Here is a 16,914-nt window from a genome sequence, read left to right on the forward strand (position 1 = left end):
ACTCAAGACTGGATGAGAGGAGACAGGGTTAGTGGAGGATCCATCCCCAAACAGAGTTGCACTGAAGACAGAGTTGGGGCGGGTTTGAGGAAGACTGAGATTTGGGAGGTTCTTGGTGGGATGGGCTCCTGATCCAAGTGAGATTCCTCCTTCCCCCGCTGTAATGGAACAAGGTGTCAGAGGCAGAAGAGGGAGGGAGGGAGTGTTGGGTAGAGCTGGCTGTGGTTTCTGGCCCTGGGCTTAGAGAGAGTTGATCTCTGAGCTGAGAATACTGTTAGTGCCCCCCGTGACTTGGTAAGAGGGTCTGAGAGAGAGTTTAAGAGAAACCGGACATCAAGTCAAGATATGACCGAGGAGACAGAACTTGGTGGGAGGCCCATTTGGAACTTGCCGTGTGCAGGGGATCCCTCGTGGAAGAGTGGCTACAAGGAAAGAGATGGGTCCAGGGAAAACCACCACCACCAGGGGAGTGCATTTTAAGATGTGGATCTGATGGGAGCTCTCAAAGTGCTCCAGCAAACAGGGTATTTGTCCTTGAAACCACCTGAGAATCCCTCTGCAGCTGTGCCTACCTGACAGCACCCAAACCAATGGTTCTCAAGGTGAGGTCCCCAGACCAGCAGTATCAGCTTCACCAGGGAAGTTGTTACAGATGCAAACTCTTGCTCCTCACCCCAGACCTACTGTCTCAGAAACTCTGAGGGCGGGGCCAGCAATCTGGGCTTTCACACGCCCTCCAGGTGATTCTGAGGCATGTTCAAGTTTGTCCTAAACGATGCAGAAAAGAACTTTTTCTTTTTTTTTTGGTGGAGGACAAGTGTCCCATGGGTGCTGTTATTGGTGGTTTTTTTTTGTTTGTTTTTTGGCTGAGCGCGTGGCGTGCAGGATCTTAGTTCCTCCGACCAGAGATTAAACCTGGGCCACAGCAGTGAAAGCATGGAGTCCTAACCACTGGACCACCAGGGAATTCCCAGTTATTGTTAAATCTGAGAAATCAATCCTTGAAACCGGGAAGCAGAAGGCATAAAAGTTGTGTAGCTCGTAGAGCAGCTAGAAACATCAATGATGGTTGAACAGTGGTTATAATAGTAACATGGGTGGGGGGGTTGGACATGCATTCTGGGAAAGTAAAAATGCACCATATGCAAATATAGTTACCCTCTACATGGTGGGGGCACTGAGAAAATGTCATAGGAAGTAGCACAAGTGCTCTAATGGCACAAAAAAGCAGAATGTTGGTGCTGCGTGATCAGCGGTAAATGTCTCCCTCTCCTCTCTCCTGATTTCATTTAAAACTGTCCTTGGGGGATCAGGAGGCTGGGCCAGTTTCCACAGACCTAGTGGGAAGAGAATGATTTCTCAGTGAGATTCATAATGAAAAATGGTTTCTGTTTCCTGGGCTAGCTGCTTCTCCATCATCTTAATTGCCTGCCCTTCACTTGATATCTGGGCTGGATTAATTCTCGGAGAATGGAACCATTTTCTTGATGGAAACTCTCAGCTCTGGGAAAGAAAAAGAGAAGGGGATTAATGGGGTTTCAGTTTTTGTCCTGATGCAATTTGGAAACTCCGCCAACTTAAAGGTATCTTAGAGACAAGTTTTCTGTTTTCCTTTCCTTGTTCTCATCCTAAATTTGACACTTAGGTCCCATTCTTTCCTCTTTGCCTTTCCCCTTTAATAAATATACATTGGCATGCATTAATGAAATACCTACTGTGTGCAACGCATGGTGCTAGGTGGCTTCACAAGCCCACATTTTCATCCCATCTTCTCCAACATTTGCAAAGGAGTAAACTGTAAAATCTCTCTCTTCACCCCCTTGCAACTATTTTTTCTGGCTTTGGTTTTGCCTCTTTATATTGCTCTTCAAGTGAAGAGATTGAGATTCGCTGTATTTTAAGCTACTTGTGAAAAAGCAGGTAACTCTTATATATCAAAGAGAACACAGGAATATCCTTTCCCAGTGGGACTGCAGCCTCCATCAGTGGCTTTCCTGGGTTTGTGGTTTCTGCTGGTTATTTTTCTATTGAATAGAGGACAAGGGGTGGGAGGGAGTTGTACAAATAACAGGTCATCCTTCCGTTCTTTACTGTGTACTTTGCAGGGGGCAGGATAAACCTCTTATTGCTTGAGGCAGCTACACTGAGCTCTTCTGGTCCTTGCAGACACACACTGTAGATACCAGCGCTCTGGCCGACTGCCTTTTGCCAAGGCAGCTGAGTCACAGTGGCAATCAACATGGCACCCCTCCAGGCGGGGGTGCAGAGGTGGCCACACTGTGAAAACAAAGGGATGATGACACTCGCCTGAGAAACCGGGTGTATAAAATCCCACATCATGTTTGTGTTAAATATTGAGAGAAATGGACCACTGCAACCTATGTCAAACAGAAACTGAGATGACAGCAGTTTTCCAAGTTTGGGAAGCAGAAAACCTATGTTTATGGATACAAACTCTTCAAGATCACTAGAATCATTTCATAAAGGAATCTTTAAGAGGTAAATAATGAGTATTAGCCTTATTTATAGAGAATCCAGGATAGGAAGTTGCATGATTTTTCGTGAAGATGCACCTGGCCTCTAACCTAATCATCTTGGTCTGTAAATTCCCATCATCAACATTTGTATTTTCTTTTAACAGGCCATATCCACACCTTTCCTTCTTCAGGTTAATCCTTAGTGGGGTCCTCAGGAATCCATTTCTGGATGTGGGCTGAGGGGCTGTGCATTGTACTGATCAGGAACCGAGACTCTGGGGTAGGGCTGTTTGGTTGGAATCCCTTCTCTGCTTTGTAGCTGTGTGACCTTGGCAAGTTGTTTACCCTCTCTGAGCCTCAGTTGCCCCAGAGGGTGCCATAGGATTACATGAGATAATACATGTAAGGAATCTAGCACAGTGCCTGGCCCAAAGGCCCAGTAAATATTAGATACGATTTGTATTTATTACCAACTAAACCCCGAAGGGAATTTTAGTTGCATTTGTTTCACCAGTTTTTCTTTTTATACTTTTTATGCTAGTCAGGATAGAGTTTTTGGTTTAGGTTTTTTTTTTTCCTCCCTTGTCATCTCTTTTCATCACTCTCCTCAACCCAGGAAAAGGTGACCGTGAAACAACGATTTGAAATGAGGTCTGCTTTGCGCTGCTCCATTGGGAAGAGGCTTTGATCACCAGCCATGCTGTGAGGGTGTGGCTCTGCCCATGATAACAGTCGGCTCTGAAGTTTTAGATATTTTCAAAAAGAGAATCAAAAGGGCAGCTTGTGGCTTCCTGGAGCGTGTGTATAAATGGATCTCTGCCTGTTCCCAATGCCCTGAGGTCCACCCCTCTTCCCAGGGCCAGAGCCGTCAGGGAGGGCACAACACATGCCCTTAGCATTCTGGTGGCTTGAAAGCACGGTGCTTCTCTGGGACCCTCATTAGAGCTGGCTGTCCTCAGCCTACGGAGGAGCAGGGCTGCAAGGGCCTCTGTCAGTCAGCATGTGGCTGTGTGCCTGGAGAGGGGGCAGGAGGGCAGGGCCTCCTCTGAGGAGCCAGCCTCAGCAGCATTATGCAAAGTACTTCTCGGAATTTCCAGCCTGGCCCTGATGAGACTGGAAGATCACCTTGCAAGTGGGCTGACGCCAGCCTGACAGCTGGCCTGGGCTGCTCACAGCACAGCCCATGCTAGCTGATCAAGTGTGTTCCCTGAAGGCAAGTGGCCCAGCCAGGGTGTCAGGGAAGCTGTCCAGGGGGATGGCACAGGCTGCAACATTGGTTCCCCAAGCTCTGCTTGCCCCCTACACCCAAGCCTGCAGTGCTAGCTCTGAAGGGGAAAAGACCAGCTCCCCTTTTCCACTTGAAAGCAAATCTCTGGGCCTCATGATTTTTGGCTGATGTACACCTGGACTCTACATGACAGCCCCTCACAGAAGTGGCCAAATGTTTCATCAAATAAACCAGCTACTGCAAAGTTAAAAAGGGTAATAAAATAGCAAAGCCTACTTGGGGACTTTGTTCAGAAACCCTGTGACTTCTATGGAGTATTAAGAAAATATTGAACTTTCAAATTTTATGATTTCATGTCCTCTAAGACCACAGACCTCTTATCATGTTCTCTTTTTTAAGCATGAATCCTTTTTATAACAGTTAGAAAGTACACGTATAACATTTTTTCTTCCTTAAACTCAGAATAAAGCCTGGGGAAATTTAATATTCCTGGATTCAGCCTGTGACTTTGAGATAAGGATTCTTGGAGAGAAGCCTTTTAACTCAGAACAGAATCTGTTTGCAGCTATTGTTCAATTGACGTAAAGTATCTGGTTACTGGGCATGTTGCATAATGCATGACAGTGTAAACCGACCGTTTTAAGTGCTGACATTGAACTCCTTGGTAACAATGAAGAGCGAAGTAATTTGTTAATTTTTTTAGAAATCCCCTGAAACAATGCTTCTCAAGGCTGAATGATTCAACACTTTAGAGCTGAGATGCCGCTGAGGGTTGTCTGTGTGTGCTCATGCTGATAAGAATTCTGGAAGGAAACAGGAAAAAAACACATGTCATGTCCTCTTTAAGAGCTAGAAAAGCTGTCGGAAGAATTAGATTAAACCTCATGAGAGTCTGTGGGTGTGGAAAGTCACCAGCTACCTAATATTAACATAGCTTGCAACAGAATGCTGTTGCTAGAAATAGGACAGTCGCATCACTACCACTAAGCAATTTGCATTCGGCGGACCAGCCCCTGGATTCCTCCTGGCTCCTGCTGCCCTCTGGGCATTGCATTTCTGGATGCTTTTAGGGCGGCATTGGGACGTGGCTGTCTGCTTTCACCAAGAACTCTACCCAAAAGAGGAAGCAGCGCGGAGAAGGTCTGCTTTGTTTGCAGGAAAGTGGTCAAGCTACAAGCAAATCTCTAGGCATCTAAGGAATTGTGCAGCTTCTAGATTTCATGTGGTTTCTGACAGGGAGGGGCAAATAAGGCTCTTCGTGCTTTCCTCACCATGGATAATATGTTGCCTCAGTCAAGATTCTCTTATTTCAAAAAATATCCCCTCCATGCAATTAGAAAATATTTATCGATGCTGAGAAACCAAAGAAACGAAGAACAGGTACCATTTTGTTTACATTACCTTTAAGGTTAATGGGGGTTGGATTCTGGGTGTTGCCTTTATGTCACTTGGTGATTTATTTTCTGCTAGTGTACCTGTTTGTAGGCACAAGTCGGCACTTGCTTTCAGCTGTTCAGATTTGGCAGAGGAGCAAGCAGGCATGTGGGGGATTTATTTGAACTTGGAACATTTGGATCCTGAGATTAAGCTCAAATTCAGTTAAAAAAAAAACAAGCCAAAAAAAACCAAAACAGCAACCTCTTGCTTTCCTTTCCTCTGAATAGCTGGACTAAACTATCAGAGTAAAACTGTGTGGATTCCTTGAAAATTTTCTCAGGCATCAAATACAAATTTTTAAACTATTAATATCTCGACAAAGAATAATAGCAGGCCCTAGAAATACACTTGTCTTTTTGTATATATTTATGGCTATGTTAATATCACCAGGATTTGCCAAACAAAAAAACATTGTGTAGACTGTAAGTGTGATAGCCTTAAACAGATCACTAATGAGCTGTGAAGATCTTTCAGAAGTAATTAGTCACTTTTTTTGGTGGAAGTTAGGGGATGGAGCACTGCTGATTTTAGTCTTTTTAGCCAATCAAAAGTTAGAATTTCTAGTAGTAGACTAGCAAGTGGGAGTTTAAATATTAAAAAACCTGCTAAAATGTTTGATCACTTCTTTTTAAAAACCATGCATTCATTTCATTGTTTTGAGATTTATATCATTCTATCCCTTACAATCTATGAAAAAAGCATTTCTAAAAACTGCTTTTCTGAATTGTACCAAATTGTAAGAAGAAGTAGCTGTATCTGATTCACTTAAATCTGGTGGTTCACTTAGGAAAAAGGATGGCAGTGGTAAAGGACAAATGTGTAGCCACATCGAAGACCCAAAGAGTCATAAATTGCGTGTGTATCATGCTTGTAACTAGAACTGCAAAACCTCATGGGAGACAGTAGCAGTGTCCTGTATTTGAACAAGATGCCCTACTTAATAAAACACTTATAAGATGTGAAAGCAAAGGTCAGCAGACAGAAAATCCTCTAATGAGAGGTTTCCCAAAAAGTTGATGCATAATTTGGAAAATGAGAATTAATATTACTGTTTGAGGGGAAACTGCTCTTACTCAGTGCTTTAATGATTTTACAAGTGATGGAAATTCAGACTGTGCTCACTAAGGGAGCTAGGCTGGTCCAGATTATCTCTTACTTAGGCAAGGTGTCGAGATTACAAGGAGATCTCCTGGTTTCCAAGTCTCAGCGCATGCTTGCTTTTGAGGTGGAAAGCCAGAGACCCAGGTGCTTGTTCTGGATTGGCCAGGCTGGCTAAGTCCATATCCACAGGCTCCTTCAGGCCTCATGATGGGGGGAGGGGAGGGAGTAACAGGGAGGGAGAAGAGGCTAAAATGATGGGGCTGGAACTGTGGAATATGGATTAAGTGATTTTTTCCCCCTTTTCTCAGTATTATAAATTTTCAGAGATGTGACTATATTGCCTGTACAGTTTATTTTTTTAAGTTTATTTTTTAAGTGTCACAAAATTCATACCAAAGACTATTAGAGTTTAACAGGATCCTCTGACTTGGACTGAATGGGTGGTCCCCTCCCCAGTTGACAACTAATGGACAAAATCAGAAAAATAACATATTCAATTCCTTTCTGAAACCGGTTAACAGCTCTGCAGCATAACGTCTCACAGAATTAGAGAAATGAGGTCAGAGTCAATCATGGCTAACCTTGGGAAGCTTGTTGGAAAGTTAGAAAGGAGGTTAGTAATGCCTATAGTTTTAGGACCTGCACTGGCTGTCTTTAATCCTTACATTCCCATGGGATGGATCCTCATTACAAAGGTACGGGGAAGGCAGACTTTGAGACTGTAAGAGGCCTTGCCCAAGGCCACCCAGCCAGAAAGTACTGAAGGCAAATTTGAACTCCCGTCTGCCTGGCTTTAAACTGGACCCATTTTACCATGCTTGATCTCTTAACAATCTAGTGACAGCAACAGAGCTTATACTGCCCTGCTATGGCTTCATCAACTTAAATCTCTTCTTCCATGTGTCCCACAGATGAGGGATCAGAAAGTAGAGGATGACTACTTAATAGACAAGAACTTGGGATGATCTGGTGCCTTGCTCTCTCTTGAATAGAAAACTTCTTTCTGAACAAGAAATAAGATCTAAGACCTGACCTGGCATGTCTTGCCTATTTAATGGTAAATCTGCTCAGAAGGAGGAGAGTGGTCTTGGGGGCCAGAGGGCACGTACAATAGCTATATATAAAGATATATTTTTGGAATTAGACCTTTGAACTAGTATAATGTCATCTTCCAACAAAATTAATACACATAATTTTTTTTACTATCTCTCCATATTCTTGTTATCTGAAAATGCAATCATGTCACCATTGATGTCCTTGTATATAAATATGGATACAAATGTTGACCTAGCTAGGACTGAATACTGCGCTAACAGGGCTCTGCTTTGTCATCTTGTTTTGTGAAATTCCTTTGATGATTAAGCAAGTTTTTTTTGTGTATATTGTGTGTGGCGCATTTTTATAGGTGATGAAGATGTAAAAATGGATCAGGTGTAGTGTAACCCCTCTGTGATGCTTACAGTCTTAATTAGTAGAAAGAGCTGTACTCAAGTGTTTATAATATGAGGCAAAAACCATGCACTGCAGTCATAGCAGGTATTTCTGGCTCAAGACCTGCCCTGATAGTTTAAAATGAGGAGGGTGGTCTTTGGGGGTCAGGGGTTATGTTTAGTAGCTATACTTTAATTAAGGATTAGAACCAGATTTTGTTTTGGAGGCTGTTCTAAAGTTTCCCTTCAATGGCTTAAGAAGAGTTTTCCAGTTCAAACAGGATCACTGAAGTTTTATTTCTTGCTTTGTTTCTTAGTGAATGCTAACCTCAGTGCTGGGTTGTTAAATACGTATTTGGATTTAATTTGAACCTTAGAAACTTAGTTCTTCATTTTGGCTCTTATACCCGCTCTGAATAAAAATTTAAAAGTTAAGGACTCCCCTCACACACCCCCAAAAAGCTATGTTGAGATTTGGAATATTGCATAGGGTGTTGGGTTGCTGTTGCAGGCTTTCCTCTCTAGGTAAAATGATAGAAATTTTACTACAGCTTGGTTAAAGAAATGTTGAGTTTTCAGCTCCTTAAAGTAAGTGTGTTGGTTATATCTTGAGAGTATACCGAAGTTATCCATTTTTAAAAGCCTCTAAAAAAAGTCATGAAATGCTCAAATGACATCTCAGGGGAAAACTAAAGGCCTTTGCCCCATGTGCTTGGGTAGAGAAAAAGCTTTATTTCTTTAGAAGCAGAAGGAAAAAGATGATCCTTGTATAATTTAAGATAGAAGAGATTCTACCCCATTTCTGTGGAGGAATTTGCGTGTTATATATAGGTAACACTGACAGTTAAATTGCTGTGGTAACACGAAGCTGAACCTTAATATTTGTGACCATTAAATATGATACAAAAGTTGAACTATTTTATCATGGTAAATGCAACGGTCTACTCTATCTGAAGGGAGAAATTAAAAAAACAAAAAAGCTATTTTTTCACCAAAAAAGGTCTCCAACAGCTTTCTTCATGCCTGAGTCTGTTCGGGCTGCTGTAACAAAATATCATAGACTGGGTGGCTTATAAACAACAGAAATTTATCTCTCACAGTTCTGGGGGCTGAAAGCCCAAGATCAAGGTGCCGGCAGATTTGATGCCTGGTGAGACCCACTTCCTGGTTTCAGATGCTGACTTCTAGGCTGTGTCCTCACATGGCAGAAGGGGAGGAGGGAGCTCTCCGGCTTCTCATTTACAAGGTCACTAATGCCACTCATGAGGGCTCTGTCCTCATGACCTGTCACCTACCAAAGGCCCCTCTCCTAATACCATCACACCGGGGATTAGGATATCAACATACGAACCTGGGGGACACAAACATTCAGTCTGCAGCACTCCATAGCCTGTAAATGCCCAAGGATTGTAACTGGTGGCTTTCATGAAGATGAATGGCTTTCTGGTCACAGCACCCACTCTTCATACTCATCCCCTCTCCCATACCTCTTCTCTATCTGAGAAAGGGTTCAGATAGAACCCTTTTGCACCACCATCCATCCTGTTACTCGGGCAAAGAACTCGAGTCGTCTTTGGCACTTTCTGCTCCCTCGGTCAATATCTAATTTATCAGCAAATCCTTTCAATTTTATCCCGAAATATGCCTCCAATCATTCAGTCTACTTCTCCCTCTTGCCACCCTAGCCCAATAGGCCATCTCCCTTCTTGTCCGAAGTACTGTGATAGCCTTCTCGATGGTCTCTCTCCAGCCACTGCTGTCCTGTCTAATGGATTCTTCACACTGCAGCCGGCGGGGCAGGGGGGTCTTCTAGAGACAAACCTGACCATGAAACTCCCCAGACCCACGCTTCTGATCTTTCACTGGCTTCTACTTGTTTTTAGGATAAAGACAGAGTTCCCCATCACAGAGCGCTGTGCAGTGTGCAGTCCGGCCCGATGTGCTCTCCTGCTGCACACTTGCCTGGCCTCCCTCTGCTCTCTGCGCCCCAAATACAATACCCTTCTCCTCTCCCTGCTTCCCTGCCGCATCCTGGTCAGGGCCTTTGTCCCACTGCCCCCTCACTATCCTCCCCTAGTTAATGCCTACTCTTCCTTCTGATCTTAATTCAGTATGAGGTCACTGAGGGCAGCCTTTTCTGACTTTCCCACCTTGGTCCTCTCTCTCAATGGTATTTTGGAGGCACCTTATGCCTCTCTGTTGCTGTACTTATCCCAGTAGCAATTGTGCACCTATTTGTGGGACTATTTGATTCCCAGAATGTCCTGGAGGATAAGCAAAGTACCTGTTGGATGGAAGGCACTGAGAACAAGTTTGTGGAGTTAGCTCTCAGGGGCCGGGTGCTGTAGGTGGCAGTGGCGAGGGGACTAGGGGGTAATGAATGTTATTCTGAGACAGAGGTGTTTGAAGGAATCCTGAATGTTAGGCTCTGTGAGGAAGAAATTTAAGGGGTGATTTTTTTGTGTATGCATTTGTTTTTTGTGTGTTTCACAAGACACACAGGGCTAATTTGTAGAGAAAAATGGAGGTGCATTTGGGAGGTTCCAGAGGAAATAACCATAACTAATGGGCAGAACTGCAGGGGGAGGTTGTGATACAGTAATAAGGATGGACTTTCTAAAAAGGAGAGGTAAAAAGATGGGCCACCTTTTGCAGAGGGCGGGGTATGTGACCCTCCTCAGGGGATGTTGTAGTGACAGTTTCTGCATCATGAAAGAGAAGACTGGATGACTCACAAGACCCCTTTCAGCCCCAAGATTCTGGTGCAGTGAGCAATAGAAAGATGGGCGATTCAGACACCTTAGGAAAAAGAGCGGGCACAGTTGCAGCAGCTAGAGTTCACTTGTTTTATTCAGTTAGTGGTAAATACTCCACAATCTGAGCATGTTGCTCTGGAATCTAAGGCCAAAGAAGACAGAATCAAACGTCTTTGGAGATTCAGGTAGCATATGTAATCCTCCATCAAGGAAGGGAAATACAGCTGCATCCAGAAAACACCTCAGGTGAAAAGCTTATGCACCAATGACTAGCTTTTCTGCTCCTGATCCACCACTGAACTACCTGTACCCATAGTTTTATAGGTTTTATAACCCTCTCCAGTATAAAGGTAAATAACTAAGTATACTTATGCAGTCATTGATGAACAGGTACACGGAGAAATTTCAGGTTATTTTGTGGCATTTTAATCGCTTTTTTTCCTTTAATATCAAAAACCTCTTGTACTTTCTTTTTTCCTGCATTTAGTGCTGACAACTAGTTGCTTATTACGGTCCCTTTTGAAGGTATTCCCCCCTTCTTGTCCATATTGTCACAGCTGTGAACTGTTAGACACTCCTGGGAGACACCTAGACCCTGAGTTAACTTCTGAGCTACCTCTAATCTTGTTATCTGCTTCTAAACTTTCCTAATCTACTGTGCTCAGATGTCTTTGAAACACAGGATGAATTGGATGAACACCAAAACCTTTGTCTTTGAAATAATTAACTACATTAACTCAAATGTAAAACCCTTTTTTGTGAACCATGGTGTAGCTTTTTATGCAGATTTCTAAATTTGCTATCCTATCCTATTTCTTACACAGTTTGTCTGTAACATTTTATTTGCTAACTTTTGTTCAGAATGGAAGATGACATATTTTCTCACCTTGTACAAATACTTCCACGTCTTAACAGAAAAAGGAATGAACTTCCCACATATGTTGTGCTGCTCAAAATTTGCTGTGAAGAGAGCAGGAAAGATGCTGGAATTATCTCTTTCCTATTCATCCTAAAGGCAGCATATTAGTAAGGTTATTTCAAGTAATACAACTTGGATTATACATTCAAGAATAAAGAATTTAAAATTTTTACTAAATGTCTTGTATGTGCCAGGCACTTGGCAATGTCCTTTATATACATTGTCATTTAATCTTCATAATAACCTTACAAAATTGGTGGTATTATCTCCACTTCATGGATGAGAAAACTGAAGTCTCAAGATGTAAGGTAACTTGGTACATAGCTTATACGTGATGGCAGTAAGATTTTAGCTCCAGGTTTGCCTGTCTGACTCTACAGCCTGATTCATTGCCTCATACTGAGATATCTCCCATAGGTAGGGTCCCTTTCTCCCCTTCTTTCCCTTGCCTCCTCCCTTCTTTTCCTCCCTTTTTCCTTGGTGTGTTCTCATTAATTAAGGATAAAGGGGTTTTAAAAATAAAACCACCATAACTACTGTGCAGGAAAGACACCTTAAATCCTTTTAGGTGGAGATCCACGTTTTTGAAAGGTTTGAAGGTTATTCAATTTGGGGAAACTTCTTTTAAGAAAAAGAATGCAAAATTATAAATATTAAATTGGATACAAAGTGAAGACTTAGAATGAAATCACAATAAATTACAAATTTGGGTGACAAATACAATAAATATCACAAAATCTAAAAAAAAAATAAGCATTTTTACTAATTCACGGATGCATCCTAAGGTGTCTTGTTCCTACATTTTTGGACTTCAGAGTCTTTAATCACCACTTTATGTGAAAATGACTTTCTAATATTTTCTAAAGCGATAATTGAAAGATAATTCAGATACTCCTAGCATAGTTAATTTATACTTGGTTTTTATTAGCATCTAGAAAAGTTCTATAGACTAGCTTCTGGCTGTTTCTCCTTTACCAGCCATACACTTCAGGTGCTGGGCACCACTGGACACATTTATATAAAGATTTCAGGCCTTGTGATTTAGTACAGTAGGTAGTGGGAATATTCCTGGATGTCCTTTCTCTACGAGGACAGCTAGCATTGACCTAACCATACACAGACATGACTACAAATCACCTTTATATATCACTAAATACAAATAAAATCTAAATGTATCCCCATCTCAACTTCCTTTAAGCCAGATCCAGATTTTTGCCCTTGGCTGTTCCAGTGCTACATAATAGGAGAAGTGTGAAGGGGGAAAAGTCAGCAAAAAAGAGTACTCTATAATCAACTGCAGTTAAAATATCTCTTGCAAATTTTACCAAACCATGAGACCATTGCTAGGGTCTCTTTTAGGACCTTAAAAGGGGCATCTGCAAGTGAGGGGCCCTGAAACTTAATTTTCCTTGGTTTCCAAGAAAATCCAGCTCTGGAAGAATGGTATAACAAACAAACAACAAACAAACAGAAAGGTGTTTTGCTACAATATGCAAGAGTCCATGCCATAGGGTGGCTTCCAAAGTAATGAATGAGATCCTGTTCTGAGCAGCTTGAGCTCCCAAACCCATTGAATGAAGCAGAGAATATTCTTTCAGTGTATTTTGTTCTATAGTAAATAGTACCATGGAGATGAAGATGTTCTGGTACTGCTAAAACTCAAAGGTCCGCCACCCCCATTCCCATTTATATTTACAAAAGACATTATTTGTAATGGGATTATTTGCAAATACAATAGATCTCAAAACTCCTATATTGGTCTAATTAATATTAAATACACCATTTACTATCCTTCCAAGCAGGCCAGTTAACACACAGAGAGAAAGAGCATGTTAATGCTGTTAAAGACTACACAGTAGAAAAATTATAGCAGCACTAAAGACTTTAAGATTTCATTGAGATGTAATCAAGCTTTTGTAAACTCATCTGTTATTAGCAATTATAACATAGTTACTATAACTTGTCTCTGGATAAAATCACCTTTATGTTGGATTTCTTTACTGAATTGTTCTCACTGGTAATGTATTTGAATACCCAGATTTCTTGTGTACATTTTCCTTTTAGTGGAAACTCGTGATTCATCTTACTCCTCTTCCTTTGTTCTATGAGTAACTGTCCTTATATTTGTGTCCTGTACCGTTTACCCTACTATAATATTTACCACTAAACTGGACTATGGCCTATATGTACATCTCAAAATAAGTAAAGCATATTATAGAAGTATTTTGGTCTTATATAATGAGTGCATAATCAAATTGTTTAAAGTGATTGATTAGTGTAAAATCCTATTTCACTAATGTTGAAATACTACCCTCTGCCCGACATATAATTTTTGTATAACGCACTTAAAATTTTTTTTATACCCTCTGAAACGTTACACAGCTTGTTGTTTTGTTTTTGAGGGATGAAACTGTTTCTCTGAGGAATACACTGTTTCAAGAGAATGGCAGTTTTTATTTATGAAGCTTCCCCCCCCCCCTTCTTTCATCTAACTGGTGCTGCTAAAGCCTGATACACCTGGTCAAAGAAGCATTGTTCCAAAGGTCCTGAGCTGATATAGGAAAACAAAGGCTGACTTCATAGCTGGGAACATAACCATAGCTCCACTGCCACTGCACTGCACTTTTGTTCTCTTCTCTTCCAGCATGGCTATGTGGATGTGATGCTCAGAGTCACTTAAGAGGGGAGAAGTATGATCTCTTTATGGTCTTAATGCCCTTTCCCTGGGTCTTTTAAAATAACTGGTCTTAAGCCAACAGGTGACTACTCAAAATTCAAAGCCCTTTATGATTTAAGAACGCTGGGAGCTTTAAAATTCTGATATACGTTCTCAGTCATTCTTCAGAATTGAGGACTATTAGCACAATCAAAATATTTTTACATGAAAGTTTTATGTTTCTTGTAAATCAGCGCTTAAACTTTAGCACCTGAAGTACGAAACTACAGAATGCAGGGCCCTAGGGATCATAGTTTGAGAACTACTGATGAAGATCATTTGATGATGCATATTTTCAAAATCAAAGTTGACAGGGTTTGCTGTACCTTCTCAAGAATAGCGCATGTGCCCTTTAGAAGATGGAGAGTCGTTGCTAAAGCCAGGGGGATAGTGATGATGACTTACAGCTTCACAGGTCCTTATCTACCATTTCCTGCCCACAGCTGCCCCAGCCCTAGTAGCATGACACAATGCTTAGTAATGCAAGAAATCATTAAACTGTCTTTGCTATAAGAATATAACTGAAAATGTTCTTATTTTTTTAGTTCTTTTGTAGCTGTTTGCTGATTAAACTGATGCAGCAACTGACAATTTTAATTGTTGATTTAAATTATGGAATATAAAAAAGGTATAATAGTTGATATGTCCTCCCTACTATCTAAAGCCATTATGAGGTCTTAACATTAAGACCTTAGTCGTCTTGTCTAAGAATTAAGAGTAGATGCCGTGGTCCCTAAGGAAATAAGTCAAGACTGTGCTGGGAATTACAGTTTTTGACTTTGTCAGGCATTGATATGCATGCTATCAAAATCCAAAGCACAAGCTCAGCTGAAATTTCCTACTTGCATAGAAGCAGCCACCTCAACATTGTTAACTTTTAATTTCAAATGGTTACCTGAGTTCAAAATCCAAGTCTGAAATTTCATCTGTTCTGGGCAGTGCTCAGTATTTAACACTTCTTGCAATGATTAGTACTTATTCCCGTTCAGATCGAGTTGTCCTAGCTAACCCCTTTGGAGATGTGAGTTCATTTTTAAACCTTTGAAAATCCCTTAATTTTTCTTTGCTTTATAGGAAAGTAGCAGCTCATATTTTAGTTTGATCATAGAAAGCAAGAAGCAAAGTTGGGATTATGTTTATTCATTCAACAACAGATTTTTTTTATGATGACCATTTTCCAGATTACACATTTATTCAATAGGTCTTATATATTTACTATAGACAAAATATTTTGGGACCAGAGATGAATTATGCCAATTTGGAAACTGGACAGAATAGCTTTTAAATGGGTTCATTTTTATCTCAAATCTTGGGGTATATGTAATATGGAATATTCTACGTCTATTTTCCATGGAAATAATGAAGTGCAGAGTTGGCTCTTGGACATGAACTCACACTCACTTTTCCTCCTTCCCTTTCTTACCCTCACTCACCTGCACCCCTGACCTGCCCACATCTCCAACCCAGAAGATTGGCATACCAAAGATCCCAAATATCACTGCATGCTCAGAACCCCTGAACGGGGAAACTGAGTCATACTTGGAATAAACTTCTTTAAAAATAAAAAGAATATACTTTAAATTTCCTAGTTTCTTCTGCTCATTTTTGAGCCCATCTGATTTTTATTCTTGCTTCCAGTTTTTACTCTTCCACTACTGCTAAGACATAGAACCAAGAAGATGTATAGCAATTCTGGCAGGTGGTTGTTATGACACTCATTTCATAGGACACTTCTTGCAATAAGACTGTATTTCCCCAGACTTGACCCGTAGCAGGTCCCTTACCTTATAAGAAGAAAAATACTTTTGTTCTGTTGGAGTAGGTTGACTTACAAAATGAAGAATTGTCTTTATATGCTTTTAGAATATTCTACTTAAAATAGTCCACTTAAAATATGACAACTTTTTTTAGAATATTCCACTTAAAATATGACTTTTTTTCTTCTAGCAGCTATGTAAAATTCCTTAATTATTAACCTTTGGTACTTAAAACAATGTTAAAAGAGTCTTTAAGACATTGAGGAAAGATTTAAAATAACCTTTTCTAAGTTAATTTTTAAATCCTAAAGGCCACATATATCTTTATCATCCAGGTTTCTAAAAATGCCAGCTATCAAATTTGATATTAAAACAGGATGCCTCACAACCTTTGTGTAATAAGGCACAGTATAAATAAAATTAGAACATCACGTCTGTCCTTCCTTAATCTTCCCTATTTGTAATATTTCCCTAAGCAGAGATGCCTGACAAATTTCCCCTCTATTGCTCACGTGTGTCCACTTTTCGCATCAGATATATTTAATTTTGCAGGTTAAATATTCAGAACAAAATGGGAGTAAAGATTTTTAGAGCATTGATTTCTAAAGAATTAAGAGGAAACTTGAACATAATACATTTGTTGCCATCAATCTCATTCTACCTCGTAATAGTCCATGCTTTTGCTTATTTCTCCGTATGATAATCTTACACTTTTATAGCACTTATAATTCACAACCTGTCTTCATTTTATCAGGTCCTCACAACGATCTTTTGAGGGAGAAAGGGTAGTTGTTATGCTCAGATCTATATATATTCTCATATGTGTATGTATATATGTGAATGTGTGTACACACATATATGTTCGTATGTGTATGTAATGCAGTGTACCTATATTTTAGTCCTCTTTCTCTGAGACGAGGAAGTGGAGATTGCTACACAAAAGTTTCATGGTGGGTCAGCTGGTCAGAGAAGGAAATGCTGGGAGAAGGAAGATTTCTGAAGCTTGTGGCCCAAGCATTCCTCACTGCTCTGGCTTGAATATTGTTAATAAATGCTGCCTTTCATATACATAGGAAGTCAAAGTTGGTGCTAC

General features: G+C 40.7%; 1 protein-coding gene across 1 annotated transcript in view; it reads left to right on the top strand.

The window, feature by feature from the left end:
* The first annotated feature begins 4,716 nt into the window (after positions 1 to 4,716).
* Positions 4,717 to 16,914, top strand: part of ATP2C1 (ATPase secretory pathway Ca2+ transporting 1) — a 118,386-nt gene continuing 106,188 nt past the window's right edge. Inside the window, exon 1 of the mRNA XM_036851695.1 lies at positions 4,717 to 5,085. Within this exon, the coding sequence (XP_036707590.1) occupies positions 4,978 to 5,085 (108 nt within the window). The 5' untranslated portion in view covers positions 4,717 to 4,977. The remainder of the gene's footprint in view (positions 5,086 to 16,914) is intronic.

Source organism: Balaenoptera musculus, chromosome 4, assembly GCF_009873245.2.
Source record: "Balaenoptera musculus isolate JJ_BM4_2016_0621 chromosome 4, mBalMus1.pri.v3, whole genome shotgun sequence".
Classification (NCBI taxonomy): Eukaryota; Metazoa; Chordata; class Mammalia; order Artiodactyla; family Balaenopteridae; genus Balaenoptera; species Balaenoptera musculus.